At 50.9% G+C, this 21,836-nt stretch overlaps 1 protein-coding gene across 2 annotated transcripts in view; it reads left to right on the forward strand.

Annotated features, from left to right (window-relative positions):
* Tubgcp3 (tubulin gamma complex component 3) overlaps positions 1-648 on the forward strand; it is a 68,579-nt gene extending 67,931 nt beyond the window's left edge. For both annotated transcript variants that reach the window (XM_046454892.2, XM_046454893.2), the window contains exon 22: positions 80-648. In XM_046454892.2, the coding sequence (XP_046310848.1) occupies positions 80-238 (159 nt within the window). In that variant the 3' untranslated portion in view covers positions 239-648. The remainder of the gene's footprint in view (positions 1-79) is intronic.
* Positions 649-21,836: the final 21,188 nt, after the last annotated feature.

A 21,836-nucleotide genomic window follows, 5' to 3' on the forward strand; every position in this document is an offset into this window, starting at 1 on the left:
AGCCTAGGGGCCTGGAGGAGTCAGGAGCTGGTGGGTGGTTCGCTTCTAAACGAGTGTCCCACTGCTGTTGTCTCTCCAGGGCATCGTGCAGCAGTTCCTGGTGTTACTGACGACCAGCTCTGACGAAAGTCTCCGGTTTCTCAGCTTCAGGTTGGACTTCAACGAGCATTATAAAGCCAGAGAGCCCAGACTCCGCGTGTCTCTGGGCACCAGAGGGCGGCGCAGTTCTCACATGTGACGGGCGCCTTCTCCCGAGGAGCTGCGCAGGTTGCTGTGGTCAGCGCTGAGATTCAGTTCACATTCTGGGCCCTCCCGGCAGCTGGGAGGAGGCCCTGTGTTTGTGGCAGGGTGGCTGGAGGAATGGGTTTTGCGCTGCAGTTGAGTGCGAGGTTGCTGGGTCGAAGAGGCTAGCTGGCGCTGTCTTCCCACTCAGAAGATGCCGGGGTGTTTTGGGCTGCCTAAGCTCTCTGTGTCGTTTATATTTGTCACTTTTTTTAGAAACTTGTGTTTCTTTTAGCACAAGGGCAGTGCTGTATTCATGAATTGAAATGGTAATGTCAAGGCTATTTTTTTAACATCCTCTTTAGAGGCAATTTTTGTTATCATAATGAAATTAAACTGAAAAAAGACGTCCCTACTAAGATAATACACAGAGCATTTGTTTGGTTTTAATGCTGTGACATACTGACCCCTGAGAGCGTTTGTGTCTTAACGCGTTGCCTTCACATACGTCTGTTCTGACTTTTTCTTCCAAAGTCACATTTTTATATTTAGTTTACTATTTTAGATAACTTCTAAAACAGTACAGAAACAAGTAGGCACGATATAGAACAGAGTCCTCAAACAGTGCAGCCAGATTGCTCAAAACTGTCAGCTGAAGCAGTGTGTAGATACAAATAACTCCAAAGTAAGAATTTTATTTTCAGAATCCTGACAAGCATTGGAAAGAAATCGACTTGGATAATGAAGGTTTCCTTTTCCCTTGCCTATTTTTTCATTGTAAATATTTATATACCACTGACCAGATGTTGGGGGGAACTGTTTTTGTAAAAATGTCATATCAGGTCACATAAATCTGCCTTTTTTATGTTGCATAAATGAAAACTTAGAGAATTAAAGGCAACCATCTTTCAGATGCACTGCTTATCTCTTAGCAGTCTGTGAAGAGATGGTCCCTTGCCAGGCCTGGGGTGGGGGGTTGAATTGGATTTAACGTGATGCAGCATAGGAATTATTTAATTTGTGAAACCAAGAAACCAGGCTGTGTGCGACTTCCAGTGCAGAACCTAAGGGACCCCCACTCTCTGCTGGGTGAGGAGTCCTCAGCCGATAGCCACCTCTGTCACTCAGGAGGTGCGAGGCTCGGTCCCAGAGTGGAGTGGCCCCTGGCGAGTGTCCTCAGGGCCTGCCTGCTGTGCTCCAGTTAGCTCCCAGGCTGCTCCAGTTTGGTTTAAGTGTGATTATGATAATCTGCTGTTTTTCCTGTCCAGCTCAGGTGTGGCTGCCACTGTTGGAAGTATGGTCTCACTTGTGGTATTCATGTGCTCCAGTGGACGCATGGACATTAGGAGGACGTGTAGAGGGGCTGAGGATGTGCAGGCTGGAGGGAACCCTGGATCAGACAGTGCACTCAGGTGTGGATGGTTGGCAGGGCTGGCCCTGCTGGAGCCGGCAGGACCTATGGGTTCAGCTTGGCGGGAGGGGAGAAGGGGCAGCTGGCCAGACGAGCGTCCTGTCAGGGAGATCACCGTCTTGCTCTGGTGTTGTTGCTGGTGCCCTGCTGTAAGGTGGCCCGGGCAGCCTTGGACTGCTCTGCTCTGCTCTCCCAGGCTCTGGCATGTGCTGGTGTGGTTTCCGCATCCATGCCCCTGTGGCCTTCCCAGTGTCCCCAGTGCGCTGCGCCCCTTCCCTTCTTGTACTCTTGTCTGTACTCGCTCTCCCTCTCCCTTCCCGGGTGGTGGTGTGGCTCCAGGCCCAGCTCACTTGCTCCTGCTCTTCTGCAAGGTGCAGCTTCCCCGCAGAACCCGCCTCGTGATGGCTGTGTGACAGGCGAGTGCGCGTGGGGTCGGCTCACTGTCAGCCTGTCCCTGACCACACCCCCTTGCTGTGACCCAGCCACGCCGTCCACGGGGCACTGTCAGGGTCTTCGACTCGTGTGTGGTTCTGTCCTGTCAGGTTTTCTCGTGACTATGGATATTGTTTCAGCTTCAGAATTTCTGGGAGTTTTGTTTTTTTCCTTTTCCTTTTTGAAAAAGAATAAAAGAAAAACAAAGGGGAATTGGCTGCACCGTGTGCAGCATGTTGAGACTGGTATGTAAAGGGTGCTAGACAGGAGTCAGAAGAGCCCTCAGTGGATGGAGCAGTGCCGTGGTGCAGGCTCACGGAGGCTCCGTGTCGGAAGAAGACCCACCTCGGAGGTGTGAGATGTTTGGTTCCCAGTTCAAGTGCTTTGGAGTACATGGTTTTGGGCAAACCATTTGAAAAAAATTAAGAGCTTTAATTCAGATCCCAGGAAAAATTCAGATGGCTTGAATGGTTTAAAGGTGAAAGTAAAACATTAAGGCTGCTAGGAAAGTGCAGTCTCTTATAATCCTAGGGCGCCTAACACGTGAGTAGCATCCTCTAGGACTGACCTGTGAAGGGAGGGATGTCAGAGGTGACAGTGAGAAGCAGCAGTACAGTGGTTGAGACAGACACAGCCTGGGAGCCTGGTTGCTGATAACAAGGTCTGTGTCCTAGTGGCAGCTGGCCCTGGGAATGACTGGAATAAAAAGCGAGTCCAGGCACGCCACACACGCACAGAGGAGGAGCACGGGACTCGTGCACATGGAGACCCAGGAAAGGTGTGGGAGGCTACCTCCCAGGCAGGTCACCCGCTGCATGTTGCCCCACGCCAGCGCCTGACTCAGTGAGGACACATCTGTCGCCCAGGCGTCCTGGAGATGCCTGCCCCGCTTGCTGCCGTGGCCTCCCAGCTCCAGGCAGCCCGTCTGGTCTCCTGTTTTCTAGAGTTCCACTAGTGCTGTGTCTGTGCCCGTGTCTGGCCTCCCACTAACCACAGGTCAGTCTTGAGGTTCACTCTCTGCTGTTGCCTGGGAGAGCCGGTTCTGCTCCTTACCTGAGTCTTCCCCGGGATCAGCACAGCTGGCTGGCCCTTTGCCTGTTGACCATCGAATGTTCCCGTGTTTTAATCTTGCAGTGAAGGTGCCGAGTGGATGGTCCCCTGGGCTGCATGTGTGGTGCCAGTCCCTGGGGTTATGGTGGTCAGGTGCAGGAGGCGCGGGACTGCTCAGTTCTCAGTGCAAGGCTCCGTTGCTCCTGGTGCTTGTCACGGTGGGTGTTCTCGTCTGTGGGGGTGTTACGTGGCTGTAGCTCACGTTGCCCTGAGCGTGTTGGAGTTGAACACAATGGGCAGCCTCTGTCAGGAGCCTTGGCCTGTGTATTTATTAGGTTGTTTTCCTCCTGAGTTTCCACAATCTGTTATGTGTCTGGGCAAAAGTCTTCTATCAGATAATTGCTTTGCAAATCTTTCCTCCCAGTGTGGCATATGTATTCATGTGTGTATACACGCATGTACACATACACACGTCCACATACAGACACACACGAGTGTACCTGTGTGTGTCGTGTTGAATGTTTACGAGAGTCTGTGCTCATCCTCATGGAGCCTTTGTCTATGTCCGTGGCGAGCACAGCATCTCTCAAGCTGCAGCTTGTAGGATTGGACAGTCCAGACTGATGCTGCAGGTGCCCACCTTGAGCAGAGGTGCTGTGCTTGCCTGTGTTGGACCCACAGGGCCTCCGGGGGCAGCGTGCTCCACAGGGTGCAAGGCCTGGCCATGCTCAGAGGTCACCGCTGCCAGTCTCCGGGTCTGTGTCCATCGGGGGCTGGGAGCACTTGGAATGTGTCCATTCTGGACTGAAGAGTGTGGAGTGGGGGACATACTCCAGATTTCAGACTGTGTAGTTAGTATGAAGGAGGAAGGTGAACGTTCCCATGTTTTATTCACATGGATTACATGTCGAAGTGATAATATTTTGTATATATTTGGATAAATAAAATATATTGTTGAAATTTTGCCTGTTCCTCCTCCTCTTTTTAATATGGGTCCTGGCGATCTCACAGCTGTGGTACCCGCTCTGATTCTGTTGGATGGTGCCTTTCACAGGGGCCTGTTTCCTCCTGGAACCTTCTGGGCCCCACTTCATGTGGGGTGTGGGGTCTCCCTGGGCTCTGGTATTCCTCTGCTCTGGCAGCAGGTGGACCGTCAGGTGTGTCGTGGAACACCCCAGCTGGGTGTCGCATGATGCTGTTCCCATGGAGGACGGGATGTGGGTCCTGGGAAGAGAGTGCGTGTGTCTGGCCTCTCACTGGGTGGCTGCAGGGTGTGCAGCTGGGGGCCTCATGCTCCGCTGGGCTGCCCCTGAGGAGGGGTCCCTACACTGCCACGTGGGCTGAGGCTGCATGTGGAATGCAGTGCCCGCCCCCAGCAGCTTGGGCTTTGCTTTTTGGGAGATGGCTGCCTTCTCCCGCGCACACCTGGTTCTTGAAACCACTCTTGTCAGAGTGGATGTTTATTTTATACCCTGGGTCTAGGCCACACCTACATGCTTTGCTACAGAGATCGTTCTCGGGTGATGTTCTTGACTGTTTTGAGCGTCTGTCTTTCAGGGAATTGGTCCATTTCATCTGAGTTGTTGAATTTATGGGCATTGTGTTGATAGTATTTCCTTATCTTCTCAATAACAGTAGAATCTGTAATGATGCTACTGCTTTCATTTTCCCCCACAGTTTTTGTTGGTGCATTAGGGTCGTAGAAGCTGATGAGACGTGTTACACACCGCACGGTGCACAACATTAAACGGAGTCTAGCCACTCCCCAGCACGTCCCCCTCTGCCTCCCTCCGCCTGCTCCCCTTCTCTTCATATTCCTGTTGTTTCCCTCACTGTGCAGAAGCTTTTTAATTTGATGCATTAACTTGTGGCATTATTTCTTGAGTGTTAGGGTCTGACTGAAAAAGTCGTTGCCTGGGCCTGAAAGCTGGAGAGCTGACCCTGCGCTTTCTTCTAGGAACTGCATGGCTTCTGGTCTACTCTGAGGCCTTTGATCCATTCTGGGTTGATTTTGTGCAGGGTGAGAGAGATGCATCTGATTTCGGCCTTCTACACGTGGAAAACCAGTTTTCCCAGCACCTTTTGTTAAAAAAGGCTGTCTTTCCCCAGGGTCCGTTTTGGGCACCTGTGTCAAGGGTCAGGTGACTTCCTCTGAGGGGTTGTTTCTGTGTCTTCGACCTGCACCGCGGTCTCTGTGCACCATCACGCACACTCCAGTACCTGCTGCTGTGTTGGTCACTGTAGCTCTGTCACATCCTTTGAAGTCAGGCAAGGTGATGCTTCCAACATTGACTTTTTTTTTTTTTTGCTTAGAATTGCTTTGTCTGTTCTGGGTGTTTTGTTCTTCGAAATGAATTTCAGGACAGTTTTTTCTAGTTCTGTGAAGAACGTCATTTGGCATTTTGACGGGGATATTGCTTTTGGTAGCGTGGCCATTTCGACTATTAATTCTGCCTATCCATGGACTTGGGATGCGAGGGGGCTTCGTCTTCTGTGCCTTCTTCAGTTTCTTTCTTCAGTGTTCTTGGTTTGATTTATTCCTAGATACTCTTTTTTTTTTTTTTTTTGAGGCAGTTGTGATTGGAATTGTTTTTGTGATTTCTTTCTCAGCAGATTCATTGTTGGTATGTAGGGGAGTTATTGATATTTGTATGTTGATTTTCATAACCTGCTACTTTGCCACATTTGTTTATTGGGTCTAGCAGTCCTTTGGTGGGGTGTTCAGACTGTCTATATATGTGCACATCATCGGCAAATAGTGATGATTTGACTGACTCCTTTCCTATGTTCAACCCTTTTCTTTCCTTCTGTCACCTAATTGCTCTGGCTAGAATTTCTAGCACTCTATTAAGTAGGAGTGGTGAGAGTGGGCATCCTTGTCTTGTTTGAGTTTTAAAGGAAATGCTTTCAGGTTTTCCCCATTTATTATGAGGTTGGCTTTCACATTTTTATATATGACCTTTATGATGTTGAGGTAGGTTCCTTCTATCCCTCGTTTCTTCAGAGATTTTATCATAAATGGGTGCTGAATTTTGTTGAAAGACTTATCTGCATCTATTGAGATAACTAAATGATTTTTGTCCTTAATTCTCTTTATGTGTTGAATTACATTTATTGATTTTTTTTTTAAATTTATTTTTTAGTTGTAGTTGGACACAATACCTTTATTTATTTATTTTTATATGGTGCTGAGGATCGAACCCAGGGTCTCTCACTTGATAGGCAAGCAATCTACCTCTGAGCCACAACCCCAATCCCACATTTATTGATTTTCAAATGTTAAATCATCCTTGCACCTCTGGAATAAAACCAACTAGGTTGTGGTGTATAATCTTCTTACGTTGTTCAATCAACATGGTTTGCTGATATTTTACTAAGTATTTTTGCATCATCAGAGACATTGGTCTGTAGTTTTCTGTCTTCCATGTGTTCTCATCTGGTTTGGGTATCAGTGTGATACTGGCTTCATAGAATGGATGTGAACATGTTCCGTCCCTTTCTCATTCATGGACTGGTTTCAGGAGTGTCATCATCAGTTCTGCTGTAAAGATCTGGTAGAGTTCGACTGAGAACCCATCTGATCCTGGCCTTTTCTTTGTTGGAAGACTTTTTATTACTGCTTGTATCTCATTGCTGATCATTGGTCTGTTAGGTTTTTATGCCCTGCTGACCCCATTTTGCCTGGGTGCGTCTAGAAGTGTATGTATGTCTTCTAGGTTTTCCAGTTTATTGAAGTGTAAGTTTTCAAAACAGCCCTGATGATGTGCTCGAGTCCTGAGATGTCTGTGCCGATCTCTCCTTTTTCATCTACTTTTATTACTTTGGTTTTCCTCTCTCTTTCCCTTGATTAGTTTGGCTAAGGGCTTATCAATCTTGTTTATCTATTCAAAGAACCAACTCTGTATGTCATCAGTCCTTTGTTTTTGGGTGGTGCTGGGGATTGAACCCAGGCCTTGTGCATTCGAGGCCAGCACTCTACCAACTGAGCTGCGTCCCCAGCCCTTTCATCAATCCTTTGTATTTTTTTTTTTTAATCAGGTTCATTGATTTGGGCTCTGATTTTAGTTATTTCCTTTCTTCTCTGGTTTTGGAATTGGTTTGTTCTCCCTTTTTAAGAACTTGAGATACATCCTCAGGTTGTTTAGTTGGGATCTTTCTGGTTTTCTTATGTAGGCACTTGGAGCTAAAAACTCTTCTCTGAGAACGGCCTTCATAGTGTACCAGAGTATGTTGTGTCACTGTTCTCATTTGTGTCCAAAATTTTTAAATTTCTCCCTCAATTTCTTTTTATCACTTATTCATCATTCAGAAGTGTATTGTTCAATATCCATGTATGTATGTAGATTTTGTAACATTTTGCTGTGTTGATTTCTAATTTCATCCCATTGTGGTCCAATTAGATGCATGGAATTATATCTTTTCTTTTTTTTCATTTGCTTTGTGGCCTAAAATATGGTCTATTTCGGAGTTTTCATGAGCTGCTGTAAAGAAAATGTATCTAACTGATGTTGGATGAAATATTCTGTAGCTGTCTGTTAAATCCATTTGATTTGTACCATTTGTCAGGTCCAAAGAGTGTTTACTGATTTCATGTCTGGATGTCCTATCTTATGGCAAAAGAGGTGTGTTGGAGTCACCAAGTACTATTGTACCAGGGTCTATCTGAGGCTTCAATTTGAGTAGTGTCCTTTTTATGTAATTAGTTGAATGTACTTTGGGGGCATAAATACTTATTATATCTTCTTGTTAGATTGTTCCCCTTACCAGTATGAAGTGACCTTCTTTGTCTCTTATGATTAATTTGGGTGTGAAATCTGCTTTTTCAGCTATGAGAGAAGCAACTCCTGCTTGTTTTCAGACTCCACTCACGTGGTATGTCAATTCCCATCCTTTCACTTTTAGCCGGTGGCTGTCTTTGCCCGTAAGATGTATCTCTTTCAAAGAACATATAGTTGTATCTTGCTTTTTTATCTATTCTGCCAGCCTATGTCTTCTAATTAGAGAGTTGATACCATTTGCATTTGTTATTATTCCAGAGAGATGTTCATTAATTCCTGCCATTTTGGTTGATATGTTTGATTTGGCCATGTTTCTCATTTGCTTAGCTACTCTTTAACTGAGGTTTGTTCACTTGTCAACTCTGGGTTTGTTTTTGATTTGTTGAAGTTCTCTAGTGCCAGTTTGGTTGTCATGAATTCTTTTAGTTTCTGCTTGTATTAGAGGTTTTAATTTTCTTCTTTGATTTTAAGTGATAACTTTTCTGGCTGTAGTGTTGGTGGACAGTTATTTTCTTTCAGTACTTGGAGCACATCATTCCAAGCCCTCTGGCTTTTGGAGTTTGTGCTGAGAAATTGGAAGTGATTCTGATTGTCTTGCCTCTAATTACGACCTGACGTCTGTCTTCTGAGGCTTTAAGAATTTCCTCCTTGTTCTGTATGTCAGGCATTTTAATTGTAATGTGTCGTGGAGGTGCTTTTGACCTCATCTGTTTGGGGTTCTGATTGCTTCTGTGCCTGGAGGTCCATCCCGTTCTCGAGGTTTGTAAGACTTGCTGTTACTATGTCCTCGAAGAGGTCATCTGTCCCTTAGCCTGCCTCTCACACCTTCCTCAGTCCCACTGATTCTTAAACGTGGTCTCCTAATGCTCCTGATGCTCCTAATGGTTCAGTTTAATGGTGTCTAATGTTCAAGGTTGGCCTCTCGTCTTTCAGCTCTGAGATCCTGTTTTCAGTATGGTCCACTCTATTAGAATTCCAAGTGAACATTTCATTTGATTTATTGTGTCTTTTATTTCCCAGATTTGTTTGGTTCCTGTTCACTATTTCTGCTTCCGTATTGAGTTTATCATGCACATCCTGTAGTGACTTCCTTACTTCATTCAGTTGTTTTTCGGTGTTTTCTTGAAATTTACTGATTATTTTTAGAATAATTCTTTTGAATTCTTTATCTGGTATTTCATCGATTTCAGTATCTTTTGGGTTGATTGCTGCTGGATCATGAACTTTTGGAGGTGTCCTGGTACCTTGGTTTTTCATTTTTCTTGTCTCACTGTGTTGGTCTGTGCGTGTGCTGGGAGAGAGTCTCTTCTGCTCGTCTGCGTGGGCCTTCTTGGGGCACCGTCTGCACGTGCCACAGTGTCCTAGATGACCTGAATTGAGATCCCCTGTAGGTGGGGCACCCACACAGTCTCTCTCTCTCTCTCTCTCTCTCTCTCTCTCTCTCTCTCTCTCATGGCAGTGGGTGTCTGTAGATGGGACCTGGGGGCCCAGCCCTATCTGTTTCACCTGGGGCCTGTTGGTGGTTTTGTTTTTCTGTCTCCTCTGTTCTTTACGTTACAATGTAGCTGAGGATCGTCACTAATTTCTGTGTGGAGCAAGGCACACTGTCTTTTGCCTGAGTGTAGTTCATCAGCAGAATCTCTGTCCTGTGACAGAGCAGTGACCAGAAACAGTAGCAAACAATATACAGCAGTGAAGTCAACGCCCCTTTCCTACTGTGACTTCTATAGCATTAATTACAACAGAAGGGAGGGATGGTGGCATCAGCTGTTGTCAACACTAAAAGCAATAGTCTTGAACTAGGTCTGGTTTTAAAGCACACAGTGGGTTTCAACTATGTCGTCCATAGCAGTAATAGTTGCATCAACATTAATGGTGGGGGCAGGGGTTATATAAACCAATTAACTTAAAAGGTGTAAAAATACAGTTCATTTAATTAAGGAAAAAGAAAATGTGCTAGGATGGTGGAAAAGAGTTTACAGTTTCAAAAAGTGAATAGAGAACGTAGAAGAGATGTAGGATGTGATGGTCGTAGGGAATGAGGAGAAAAATAGGAGCAACAAATACAGAGAGAAGAAGAGGATTTGGCTGTTAGCTGGAGAAGATAAGGGAGAAAGAGGGACAAACAAAACAATTTAACACAAACCACAATACACAAACCAACCTCCCTAACACTCACAGACAAGCAAGGAAAATGACTACATTTAAAAAATGCTAAGAATGAGAGGAAACAAATATGTACCTGTGTATGTCCCTGAACCAGTCAGCACAGCAGGCGTGCGCACGTGTGCGTACACACACACACACACACACACAGAAAGAAAAAGACAGTGTGGCAGTGTTTGCTGTGAGCTCCTGTCTCTGCGGCCTGGAATGGCACTGTCTCGGCTCTTGACGGCCTGCAGGAAACAGCTCTCTCCAAGCACCAGGCCACAGTGCGGCCTCTGGGTCAGCCAAGTTCAGAATGCTTTTCTGGTCACAGGGTCTTTGTGCCAAATTGTGTTTCTATGTTCTTTCTCCCTCTGAGGGGAACCAGCACTACTCCAGCTACTACTGCCACAACTAGCTCATCTCCACAGGACTCTTCCTTCTCTGTTCCGTGTACCTGAATCCCTAGACTCTAAGATGCTCTATCCAATGTTGCATTTAGTGAAATTCCTCTCTCTCTCCCAACTCTCTGAGGAGCAGTGCTCCCGCTGTTTGAATCCCAACCCCAGAGCAAGTAGGAATGCAGGCTTGTCCTGGCCGCCATCTTGAATCCCTGCTCTCCTTCTCATACTGGTAAATTCTGTGCCTCTCCTTGACTAGATTGGACAGACTGGTCACTTCTGTTGATCTTGAAAAAGCGGCTTTTGTTGTCCTCAAGTGTCCCTATTATTTTTTGCTCTGTTTTTCATTGATTGACATCCACTGTGATCTTTAGTATTCCCTTTCTTCTGCCTACTCTGAATTTTTCTTTTTTTCTTGCAATGGAGGATGAAATAATTGATTTAAAATCTTTCTGCTATATCCTAGAAAGTTTTATATATCATGCTTTCATTTTTAAGGATTTCAGAATACTTTTCCATTTCCCTTTTGCTTTCTTCTTTGAGCCCTGGAGTGTTTAAATTTGTTGTTTGGTTTTCAAATATTTATGTGTTTTTCAGATATCTGTTACTGATTTCTAATGGATCTCCCTTGTGGTCAGAGAACATATTTTGTATGAAAATCAAAATTTTATTGGCACTCGTTTTATGCTGTGGGCAGGATGTATCTGGGTGATGGCTCTGTGAGCCCAGGAGAGGAGTGTCAACTCTGCTGTGTTCTGGGGCGGCCAGGCCAGGCCAGGCCAGCCCGCTGCCTGAGGCGCACACCCTCACTGGCCCTGCTGTCAGGTAGCCAGGGGTCTGCTGAGGCGTCTGGCTGTAACTCTGGACTTTGTCTTTCTCTGGGCATTTCCCTCAGTTTGGACTCTATGTGTTTGGAGCCTCTATTACTAGAATGGTAAGCATTAGGGTCATTTGTCCTCTAAGGAATTGACCTTTTTGCCATTATAGAGAGACCAAGACGATATTCTTCACTTTGAAACATTTTTTTTTCTATTTTTTTTACTGTTAACCTATTTTTGATTTGTGTTCCAGGTGGGCGTCATGTAGCTGGCACGTGGTTGGCCTGTGTGTGTGTGTGTGTGTGTGTGCGCGTGCGTACGTGCGTGCGATGGTTTAGATGTGAGGCATCCCCAAAAAGCTCGTGTGTGAGGTGCAAGTAAGTTCAGAGGTGAAATGATTGGACCATGAGAATATCAACTGAATCAGAGAATTAATCCACTTGAATGTATTGACTGGCAAGACTGATAACCTGCGGCTGGAGGAGGCGGATCACTGTGGGCGTGCCTTTGTCCTTGGTGAGGGGCCTTTCTCTGTTGCCGGTGCCATGTCCTGAGCCTCTTTCCCCACCCTGGGCTTGTGCCATGACCTCAGGCCCTAAGGAATGGAGCCAGCTGTCTATGGGCTGAGACCTCTAAAACCATGAGCCCTAAAATAGACTTTTCCTCCTCTAATTGTTGTGGTCAGGTCTTTTTTGTCGCAGCAGCGAAAAGGCTGACTAAACTCTCCAACTCAACAGCCTCTACCTTCTGATTGGAGTTTCTAGATTATTTACTTGAGATTGTTCTTTTGGTTGGGTTTAGATGAGCCATCTTACCACTTGTCTTTCCTCATGAATGAGACAGGACCCTTCCTTGTGTGCAGTGGTTTTAAAGTTGGAAATTCAGACAACAGCTGTTAGGTATTTGTGGCAGACCAGTGTCAATCATCGATTGTTGTGTTGGACAAGATGTTTTACTGGAGTGCTGGTGTGTTAGTTCTCTTTTTTAATGGAGTTGTGTTTATAGCTCCTGCGTGTATGGAGAGGTAGATGTATGTTCTGAAGATTGACTATAATGCGAGGGCCCAGGTAACCACCCTTGATCACCACAGACTCCTCCAGTGACCTGGCGTCCTGCCTCCTGCTGCTGGTGGCCATGCTCCCTGCCCTCTGGGTAGCTTCACCTCCTGTGCACGCCCTCCTAGCAGTGATAGGCTCCTCCTGCCTCTGCTGACCTTAGGCAGGTGCCATCTGCTGAGATGTTTTCAACACTAACAGAAGCACCTGAGGCCGGTTGTCTTTTAAAGGAGAGGCTTTCCTGGCTCACACTGGCGGTTTGGGCATGGCGCCTCCTCAGCTCAGCTCTGGTGAGGGCCTGTAGGCCTGCAGCTCCCACGCACGTGTGGAGTGGGAGTGGGAGCCGGGCTCGGGGTACCTGCAGCCCTGCCACACAGTGCCACACAGCAAGGCAGGCCACGGCATGCTCCACTGCGCAGGACTCTGCCGCTCAGCGTCCCGGCTGCTCCGCCTGCCCGCTGTGCAGGTTTGGCCATTGTGGCCGCACTGTCGCGAACTCTGCTTGTGGCTTTGTTTTGTATTTTCCACATGTTAGTGACTTGTTTTTATGTCCAGATCCCTTCAGTTTTCCCATTTTTCAGTTCCTGGTTCTGCCCCTTCCAGTGACGGTGAGAGCTGCAGTAGACTTATGGGGTGTCTTCATGTGGCCGTACACGGTTTTTTCCTGGTTGTGTGTATTGGACATCTTTTCTCAATTTCTGGCTTGCTTTTCTCTTTCTCTGTGTCGTCCTTTCCGAGTAGACATGTTGGATTTCAGCAGGCGCCATCTCTCCTGTTTTATGGAGACCCCGTGGTCAGCCAGCACTGCCGCAGTCTGGCTGGGCACAATCAGGAGCCACTTGTCAAAAGAAACTAACTTTATTTTTAGAACCACACACGCCAAACAAAACAGCCTCTCAGGAAAAACCCTCAGAGCCTCAACTGCCACCACCGGCTTTCCACAAGCCTCTCTCTCCCACACCAGCTTCTCTCCACCTCCCACAATCCTCCTGCTCTTGAGGCCGATTGGCTGGGTCACGTGGGCGGAGCCAAAAAAGTCCCCCAATGAGCAGCTCCGTGGTCTGAAAGGGCAGGGAAACAGCCCAATGAGCATCACCGCAGAGGAGCCAATCAGCTAGATGTTGCTGGGGCCGCTGTGAGCCAATCATCAGCCGGCAGCTGGAAGTTTGCTGGGGCCCCTTCGGCTGTGGCTCTCAACATCTCCCCCTCTCTGTTTAAACATAATTTAATATATGTGTTTAAATCTATGCATTTATTGGATGTCCTCCCTGCCCCGACGCCGCGGAAGGCGGCTGCTGTGTTTCATCCTAAGGAGTCTCAGTTCTGCCTTTCACGTGTCATTTTCAGTCCATCTGGAATCAGACTCAGCACGTTGGACCAGGCAGGAGCCCAATTTCATTTATTTTTTTCAAGTGTGTCTAGTTTGTACGCAGCAGGGAAGGAAAAGCTGGGTCTGAATTACTCTCCATGCCATTAAGAAGAACCTACATGCATGTGGCTTGTCCCCTTGTCAGATTGTCCCTCCTGAATCAGTACAGGACGCCTCCTCTCTGTGGTTTATGACAGATATCGGTAACTCTTAAGGGGGGCTTCAGCTCCACTCGAGAATGTGCTGGCTGGCCAGGGGCATAGCGGAGGGGTGTGCGGCCTGGGCGAAGGGCAGAAGGGAGGGAGGGAGGGAGGGAGGGAGGGAAAGCACAGGACAGGGTCAGAAAGGAAAGGGGAAGGGAGGCAGAGAGGAGAAAGGACTGGTTATCTCTCACCTTGTTTCTTTCATATAAATTTAAGAATCCAGGTCCATCGTATCTGAAAGTTGTTTTGGAGAAAGGCCACGTGTTTACAACATTTACTCTCCCAGGCTGTGAAGGCAGTAGGTCCGTTTTGCTGGGTCTGTCTTCACGTCCCTGGAGTTCTGTAAGTGCTGCCATGTGGGCTCTGCACAGCTCCGTTAGGCACCCTTAGGGATTCCATTCTTAGATCACTCTGAGTTGTATCGCTTGAAGGGCAGATTGCCTCCTGGCTGACCTGCAGAAGGTGGTTGATGTCTGTGAGTGACGGGCCACCAGGCCTGCTCCTCTCTGAGCAGGCGTCACTGGAGGTCCCTGTGTCCGTCTGCACTCCAGGAGGCCTGCAGCAGGCTGGATCGGATGTGCAGGAGATTGACTGGAGAGACCCCTGATGGAGCCGGGGTTCAGGTGTCTGATGGGAGGCTCTCAGACCTCTGTGACTCATCGCGTCCTCATGGAGAAGGATAGGGGGAGCTTGGTATGGGGACAGCAGTATGGTTCTGGGGGAGGCTGGCAAAGCCACCTGACGGGGCACGGTGCCCGCTCCTTGGCTGTCTCAGCTGTGCTAGGCGTGCTCTTGGGGCTCTGTCTTGGGGTGGGACGTGGTGCGTTTCAGAGCTTACGCCGTGGCCCAGATCAGAGACCTCCTAGCTGAAGCTCTCAGAGACTCGTCTTCATGGCCCCAGAGATGGGTTTCCACCGTCCCTGCAAGTCCAGGGAGCTGCTCCTCTGCGCCTCAGCCTGTCTTGGTGTCTCCCCTCCTTGTTCAGGTGGCCCTGGTCTGTGCTCCACTGGTCACGCCCATCATCTCTTCTGCTCTTTGTTGCTTTCTCTTCCTTTAGGGGGAGAATCATGTCCATCTGTTGGTATTTTATTTCCTCTGTTGATTTACTCGTTATTTTCTTTTGCATGTTTTTTGTCGTTGCCGCAGACATAAAGATGGTGTGGTAATGGACTGGCGAGGTGCCCGCCTCCGTCCTTTCCCCTGGTGCCCTCTGCGTTTCATTTCTACGTGCTCTGTAGCAGCTCATGACACTGTTATTTTTGCTTTAAGAATCAGTAGTCAGTGCTCTTGTACGTTTGTGGAGAGCTACAGTGTGACTGTGTGCACACGCACACAGCCTAGCCCGCAGGTGTCCCATCTGCACCTGGTGCTGCTGGCCGCTTGCTCCCGCCCGGCCCTTCTCCCAGCAGAGAACACCAGCGTTTCCCTCAGCCACGCATGCAGCCTGTCTGAGACGGGTCCTGCCTGCCGTGGAGGGTGTCTTCTACAGGGGTCTTGTGTTTGATCCTCTGGTCACCCGCATTTCAGAGAGAAGCTGTGGCGGTTTCTGCTTTGTTCCCAACCCTCTTCTGCTCTGGCTGTGGTTGGGGTTTCCTGTTCTCTCTGTGGTCGGTCCCGGTGGCTCGACCGTCCTGTGTGTGGAGCACTGTCCTCTGTGCTTCCTCTGCTTGGTTTGCCAAGTGCTTTGGTTTGAGTGTTTGTCCCCACAAAGCTCACGTTGGAATTTGATTGCTGCCGTCACAGATTTAGGAGGCGGTGGGACTGTTAGCAGGTGGTCAGGCCACAAGGACTGCACCCTCTCGAGTGGGTGATGCCAGCTGAGTGGGGCCCTAGTGCAGCAGTGGTTTGTGCCTCTTACCCCTCTTGTCCTCTCTTTGCCCTTCCAACATAGGTGGCACCTCAAAGCCCTCGCCAAATGGTGGCATCTGATTGTGGACTTGCAGCCTCAGAATGGTCAAGGTGACCAGGCTCAGGCACTCTGTTGTGTCATGCAGAGGAGAGCGGCTGCTTGCTGTTCGGGGTCCTGCCGTTGCTCTCCGGGGCCCTGTCGACCGACCCCTCTGCTCTTGGCCCACAGCTCTGCTGCTGCCCCCGCCCACCCGTGTTCCCTTAAGCTGGGATTCTTTCTACTCACAGTCTTCAGGGTTCCTTGTGCTGTTCCCAGCCAGCAGATTAGTCCATAAAGAGAAGGCTCTGCCATGTTTTCTAATCAAAAGTCTTCCATGTGGTTTTGTTCCTAAACATTGTCCACCATTTTTGGGGGGATTCTCTGACATTTGTCATAGTTATTTTAAAGTTTCCATCCGGAATTACAGTGTCCGAGTCATTTCTAGGTTTGACTGCTTCCTCGCATGATGGCGGGTCACTTTCTTGCTTTCGGGGTGTCTGAGTTTCTGACTGACTGTGGGGCCGCTGTGTATGCTTGGAAGAGCACACGTGGCCCAGGGCAGGGCCTCTGCCGACACCCACGCTGCTGCGGCTGGCTGCAGGTGGACTTCAGGTCACTGCGGTTGGGCTCCCCACCACATCCCCTGCCACGTCCCCTGTCATGGTGGCACAGGGCTGGGGTGGCCGGTCTGCCGGTCCTGGGCTGGGGTGTGCCTCCTTGTGCTGAGCCTCACCGCCCACCCTGAGCTGCCCCCCTGGGGTCGCCTCTCCTCAGGCTGGGTGGACGGCTGTGCCTGGGTGGACTTCCCCGCGTGTCCCTGGCCTGTGCTGCAGGGGCCCTCTTGCCTGCCCCGGTGGTGCTCTCTCTCAGCTCTGCTCTCTGTGGCCTCAGAAGAAGCCTCCGCGTTCAAGGGCTTGTCCTGGTCCCTCTGCTGTGTCCGCAGCCTCCAGCAGGCCACCCTCTCCTCTCAGCTCTCCTGCTGTCCCTCAGTGCCCTCGAGGGCGCAGGTGCCTGTGAAGGCCAGGAGAGGTCCCTGTGGGCACAGGTTGCCCTCATACCTGGCCCCATGTGAATCCTCATGCCGCCCACACTCCGCGTCCATACCTACGGTGGCCTCTTCCTCCTCGCTGTGCCCTGGCAGCTCCTTCCTCCCCCATAGCCAGGCCATGGCTGGCGGCTGCTGCGGGCACCACCACGAGAGGCTGGCCAGCCTGCTTCAGCCCTCAGGGCTTCTTCCAGCTTCTGCTGCAAGGGGCTGGGCTTCCACTTGGGTCGTGCCATTTGTTCTCACGCTGACAGCGGGGTGGCCTTCCCTGTGAGCCCTGCAGCCTGAGCAGGGCTCGCGGCAGTCTGTCCTCAAGGACCAGAGACTTGAGGTCACCGACTGATGCTCCTGCAATTCCAGGGTGCAGCCAGCCTCACTGCCATCCTCTGTGCAGAGACCCAGCTGCGTGCAGAGGACGCTGTGCATCAAATCCTCCAGTGCCTCAGACTCACCCGTCTCCTCTGGGGTGACAGTGGCTGCTGAGAGTGCCCTCAGAACATGCACACATGCCACCAGCCTCTGCGAGTAGCCTTGCCAGCAGGGTTGACAGCGAGGAGTGGCTGCTTTCCAAAGAGACGTCTGTGGAGAAGACATTTTGAAAATGAATGTTCAGCAGAGCTATAATTACACAGTTTTGTCAGTAAGAATGATGTGTGTCACATTTTGTAAAAAAGAAAGTTTTGTCTTAAACGCTTGAGAAATGTGTTGCAAACAGTTTTGAAACTTGTTTACAAATATTCCAAGCAAAGCATTTTGTTTGGACCCATTTGTCAAAATTGAAGTTTGTCACATTGGTCTCCTGCCCAGAGGCCCGTGCGGCCCGTGATGATGGTCTCCAGTTCACTCTGTCCTGTGGGCAGTTGTGTTGAGCAATTGCTTTTTCAATGTCACAGTCATTAAAACCAGATATCCAAATTAACTGAAGTTGAAGATCACTTCACAAGGTTGTACTGCAAAAGGTTAAGCCAGATGTTAGGCGTTAATGAAGCCAATCAAGCAAAAGTCATATGCCTACCATGTCCCACGCCCCACGTTCTGTAATAGCAGAAACCTGGAGTGGCCGGTGTGGCGCTGTTTGAAGTTCTGTCCTTACGTTGTCCTTGAGCCTGTTCTAGTCACAGAATGTACATGATGCGGTGACCCTGCTCATGTGGGGCTAGAAGCAGGCCGTGGTCCCGCCTTCCTGGTGATTAACGCAGTCTTGCTCTAGAGGCTGGGTGAGGTCTCAGATGGCTCTCGGGGAGCTTCGAGAACACTGGTGTTGCTGGGGATCAGAAGGTCGCAGATGTTCCCTGCATGGGCTCAGGACACGCAGGCCCTTCCCTGGGGGAGCTGTCCCCAGAACCCTGGCAGCAGTGAGGACAGCTGCCTGCCTACGGTGGCCAGGTGGAAAAGCATCTGTCCCCAAATTGATATCAGTTTTATTTTCAATTTTATAAAAAATATTTTTAATATTGTTGCTGGACCTTTATTTTATTTACTTTTTTACATGCGGTGCTGAGAATCGAACCCAGGTCCTCACACAGGCCAGGCAGGTGCTTTACCACTGAGCCCCAGCCCTAGCCCTCAGTTTTACTTTCTGCACACAGCTCCAAGCCAGAGTGGTGCTCGTGTGTGGGTGGGGAGCACAGGCGCTTGGTGGGGACCTGAGGCACCCTGCAGGTCACGCTCCGTGGGTCCCAGCACATGTCCTCAGCAGCCACGCTGTTGTGTCATGTGCAGACCGCAGTGGTTCCCGTGGCTTGGACACCCCCCGCCCCATCCCAGCAGAGCAGCCACCACCGCGCAGGCCCCGAGCACATTTTCCGGAAAGTGGCCAGTGCAGAGAGATGAGGCGTGGGGTGAGACCCTGAATCTCATGAACTCAGCCGAATAGCCCTGGCTGGTTGGTTTTCTGTGTTGATTTCTTGATAAAGTGGAAATACTTTAGCTATAGTGCATTAAATAGAATGTTAAAATAAAATTTCTCTCTCTTCTTACTTTTAAAAATGCTTCTACTGGAAAACTGAAGTGACAGGTGCAGTGTCCGGGACTTGCACGGCCTTGCTGGCCCCATGCTCCTCCTGGTGCTCCCGGCAGAGCAGGTGGGCGGGCAGCTGTCAGGAGCACCCTCTCCGCCCCCTGGCCTTCTCTTTGACAGAGAAGCCCCAGACCCAGATGCCTGCCCATCTGCAGCAGAGGCCTGTCGCCTCTCCGGCCCTCTCCTTTGGCAGGAGGACCCTGCACGTACATGGGGTGGCAGAGAGCCTGTAACAAAGGACTGCTTTCTAACCTTTCAGAACCACTGGCCAAGGAACGGTGGCTTGGAACTTGGGGTAGGACTCTCCCGAGAGGGTGGGACGTGTCTCTTCCCCCCGCTTATGCGACCTCCTGCTTGGAGCGTGGATGAGAGTGTGCGCAGCCTCTGACCACAGGAGACTGCTTTGGAAGCAGGGGTAGAGTCTCTCCACGGAGCTGGCTTGATCTTCACGCGCTCCTCTCTCCTGGCCTGTCGTTGCAGGGGAGGCCCCTCGGTTGCTCAGCACGTGACTCCCTTGAGCCACAGCAGCAGGAGTCACCCACATCTGAGAGGCACTCACTGCGTGTGAGTGTGTGTGACTTGATGCACAGCCTCTTGCTCCAGGTGGAGCCCCCGGGGGGAGCTGCCGGCTCCCGTTGCTGCACCAGGCTGCTCGGGAGGTCTTTGTCTGGCCTGCAGAGCGAGGCTGGGGTGGTCCATGCCTTGGGTCTCCCTAAGGGCGGCCTGGAAGGTGTCATGGAGTCCAGAGCGAGTTTGTGTTTGGACCTCAGCTGGCGTTGCAGCTGTGGCCTTGGGCCTCGGGCCTCGGGCCACAGGCAGGGTGCACACCTTTCCACATGCACCCGATGCCTTCCCATGTGCAGTCCCCGAGCACCTGCCCCTGCCCGAGTCTTAGCCATCCTCGGCAGAGGGTCTGACTGCAGGCGGCTCACCATCCTGGATGGCAGCAGTCGGGGCTTGTGTCTGCTGAGGTGGCTTGGATGCCTGTCCCTGGGACTTGCCTCCGTCCCATTTTGTGTCCTCTGGGTGGTCCCGAATGCCGACATCCTTAGATCTGTGGAGAGGACTCATTCTGTTAATGGCCAGTGTGGGAGGGGGCACGGCCGGCACATTGCTCACGGTACTGCTTCCCTTTCCTCGCGTGCAGGGAGAGACTCCAGGGCTGCTTTGTGCCTCAGTCGTCCTGCATAATCGTTTGTCTGGGAGTCACACTGGAGAGAGGGCCATGGGGTCGGGCAGGGCCTGTGTGATCCCTGCACAGCATGGCCACAGCCCTTGGCGTCCCTGTGGATGGGCGGGACTGTCCTGGGTGCTGTCGTGTCCGGCATGTGCCACAGCACAGGCCGGGAGCACCCCTGGGCAAACCAGGCCATGCCAAGAGGAGTAGGTAGCCGCCATGGCAGGTGGGTAACGCCCAGGCACGAGGAGGAGGAGGAGGAGAGGGTGAGTCTGCGTGCAGCAGGCGGAACCTCAGTGGGTGGAGCAGCTGAGCTGCCAGGTTGGTGTCTGGGATCCTGCCACAAGGCTTCCTGGTGGCATCCCAAGCCCTGCTCCCCACAGACCTGGAGATTGTCGCTGGTACAGATGTGGGGCCCAGCAACTTGGACATAAAACTGTAGCCCCAGGGAGCATTTTTGTTTTAGTTTTAATTAAAACATTACAAGATTAGGTATCAGGATATGGATAGCTCAGTGCTCAAAGTTAGTTATCTCTTCCCTCGTGCTATTTAACCTTCCATTTGGGATAGTCCAGGATTGGCGGCCTCCTTGTGTCCTCCGTTGGCGTTGGCCCCTCCTGGGCCTCCACTGCCTGCCCCCTCCTACTTCCCCTGTGCCATGTCAGCGGTGTCTGGCACTACTCAGGGCTATCTCATGAAGACCCGCAGATATTTCTATCAATGTCCCCAAGGAGGGGACAGAGATGGTCTTGTCCAGGAGAGGACGGGCTTTCACCTGTGGTAGCTGGTGGCATTGCCTCTGGGCCCTGGCTCAGAATTGGTGCTGCTCTGCAGCTTCATCTGCCATGGTCTCCGGGCTCAGAAACACTCAAGGTGACTCCACAAGCTCCCCGTGGAAGCCAGAGGCCTGACGGCAGGCCCACCTGGTGGCCAGCCCCCTGGTGGGCAGACCAGTCTGGGCTCTGGCTCCTGCCTCTCTGCTGCACCAAGGCTGTCCACCGGGCCTCTGCCCAGCACTGCATATGCGAGCACCCTGTGTTCTGGTGCCCAGCTGCCACAGGCTGGATACCCTGGCAGCTGTGTAGCAGCCATCTGTGGGGAGGCCCAGAGAGGCCAGGCGTGGATGGGGCGTGGACAGCAGCGTGGGCTTGGCTTTTCTGCTGGAAAGCCTGGGTTGGGCCAGACCCATGGGCAGGAATGGCCAGACCCTGTCCCCTCAGTCTTATTGGGCCCTCGGGGTGCTGGAGGGGTCCTGTGAAGGGCGGGGGTGGTGCTCAGGATGAAGCCTAGAACCCCAGGGCCGTGAGTGGACCACCTCGGCACAGAAGGACCGCACTCTGTCAGGAGAAGCCCAGGCGACGTGCAGCAGAACGTGAGCCCTCCCTGGAGTGTGCTCGTCCTTGGGGACGGCCCTGAGCAGCCAGGGATGGAGAGCAGGAGGGGACAGCACCTGAAGGCCCCTTGCGGTGGGTCTCCCGTGGTGCTTTATGAGAACATAGTGGCAAACCGCTGTTCTAGTTCCCAGGTTTCGTTTTGAAACCGTCACTTTAAGGTCTGTGGGCATTTAGTAACTAAGGTCTCAGAACCACCCACCTCAGGCCCAGCTGTGCGGGGTCCTGGGGAGGAGGGTGAGCCCGGCCCCCCCGCCTGTCGGGGACCCGAGTTGAGGACTGAAGTCTGAGGAAGCGGATGTGGGAGGAGGAGCCCGTGGCCGTGGCCTGCGACAGCAGGACCTCTTCAGAGGAGGGAGTGCCAGGAGTGGTGCTCAGGAGAGGGCACAGAGGGAGGGCCAGCGTGTCCCAGACCCTGGCAGGTCCCG

The sequence above is a fragment of the Marmota monax genome, unplaced genomic scaffold (genome assembly GCF_021218885.2).
Source record: "Marmota monax isolate L192 unplaced genomic scaffold, Marmota_monax_Labrador192_F-V1.1 WCK01_AAM20220418_F8-fsc00026, whole genome shotgun sequence".
Taxonomy (NCBI): domain Eukaryota; kingdom Metazoa; phylum Chordata; class Mammalia; order Rodentia; family Sciuridae; genus Marmota; species Marmota monax.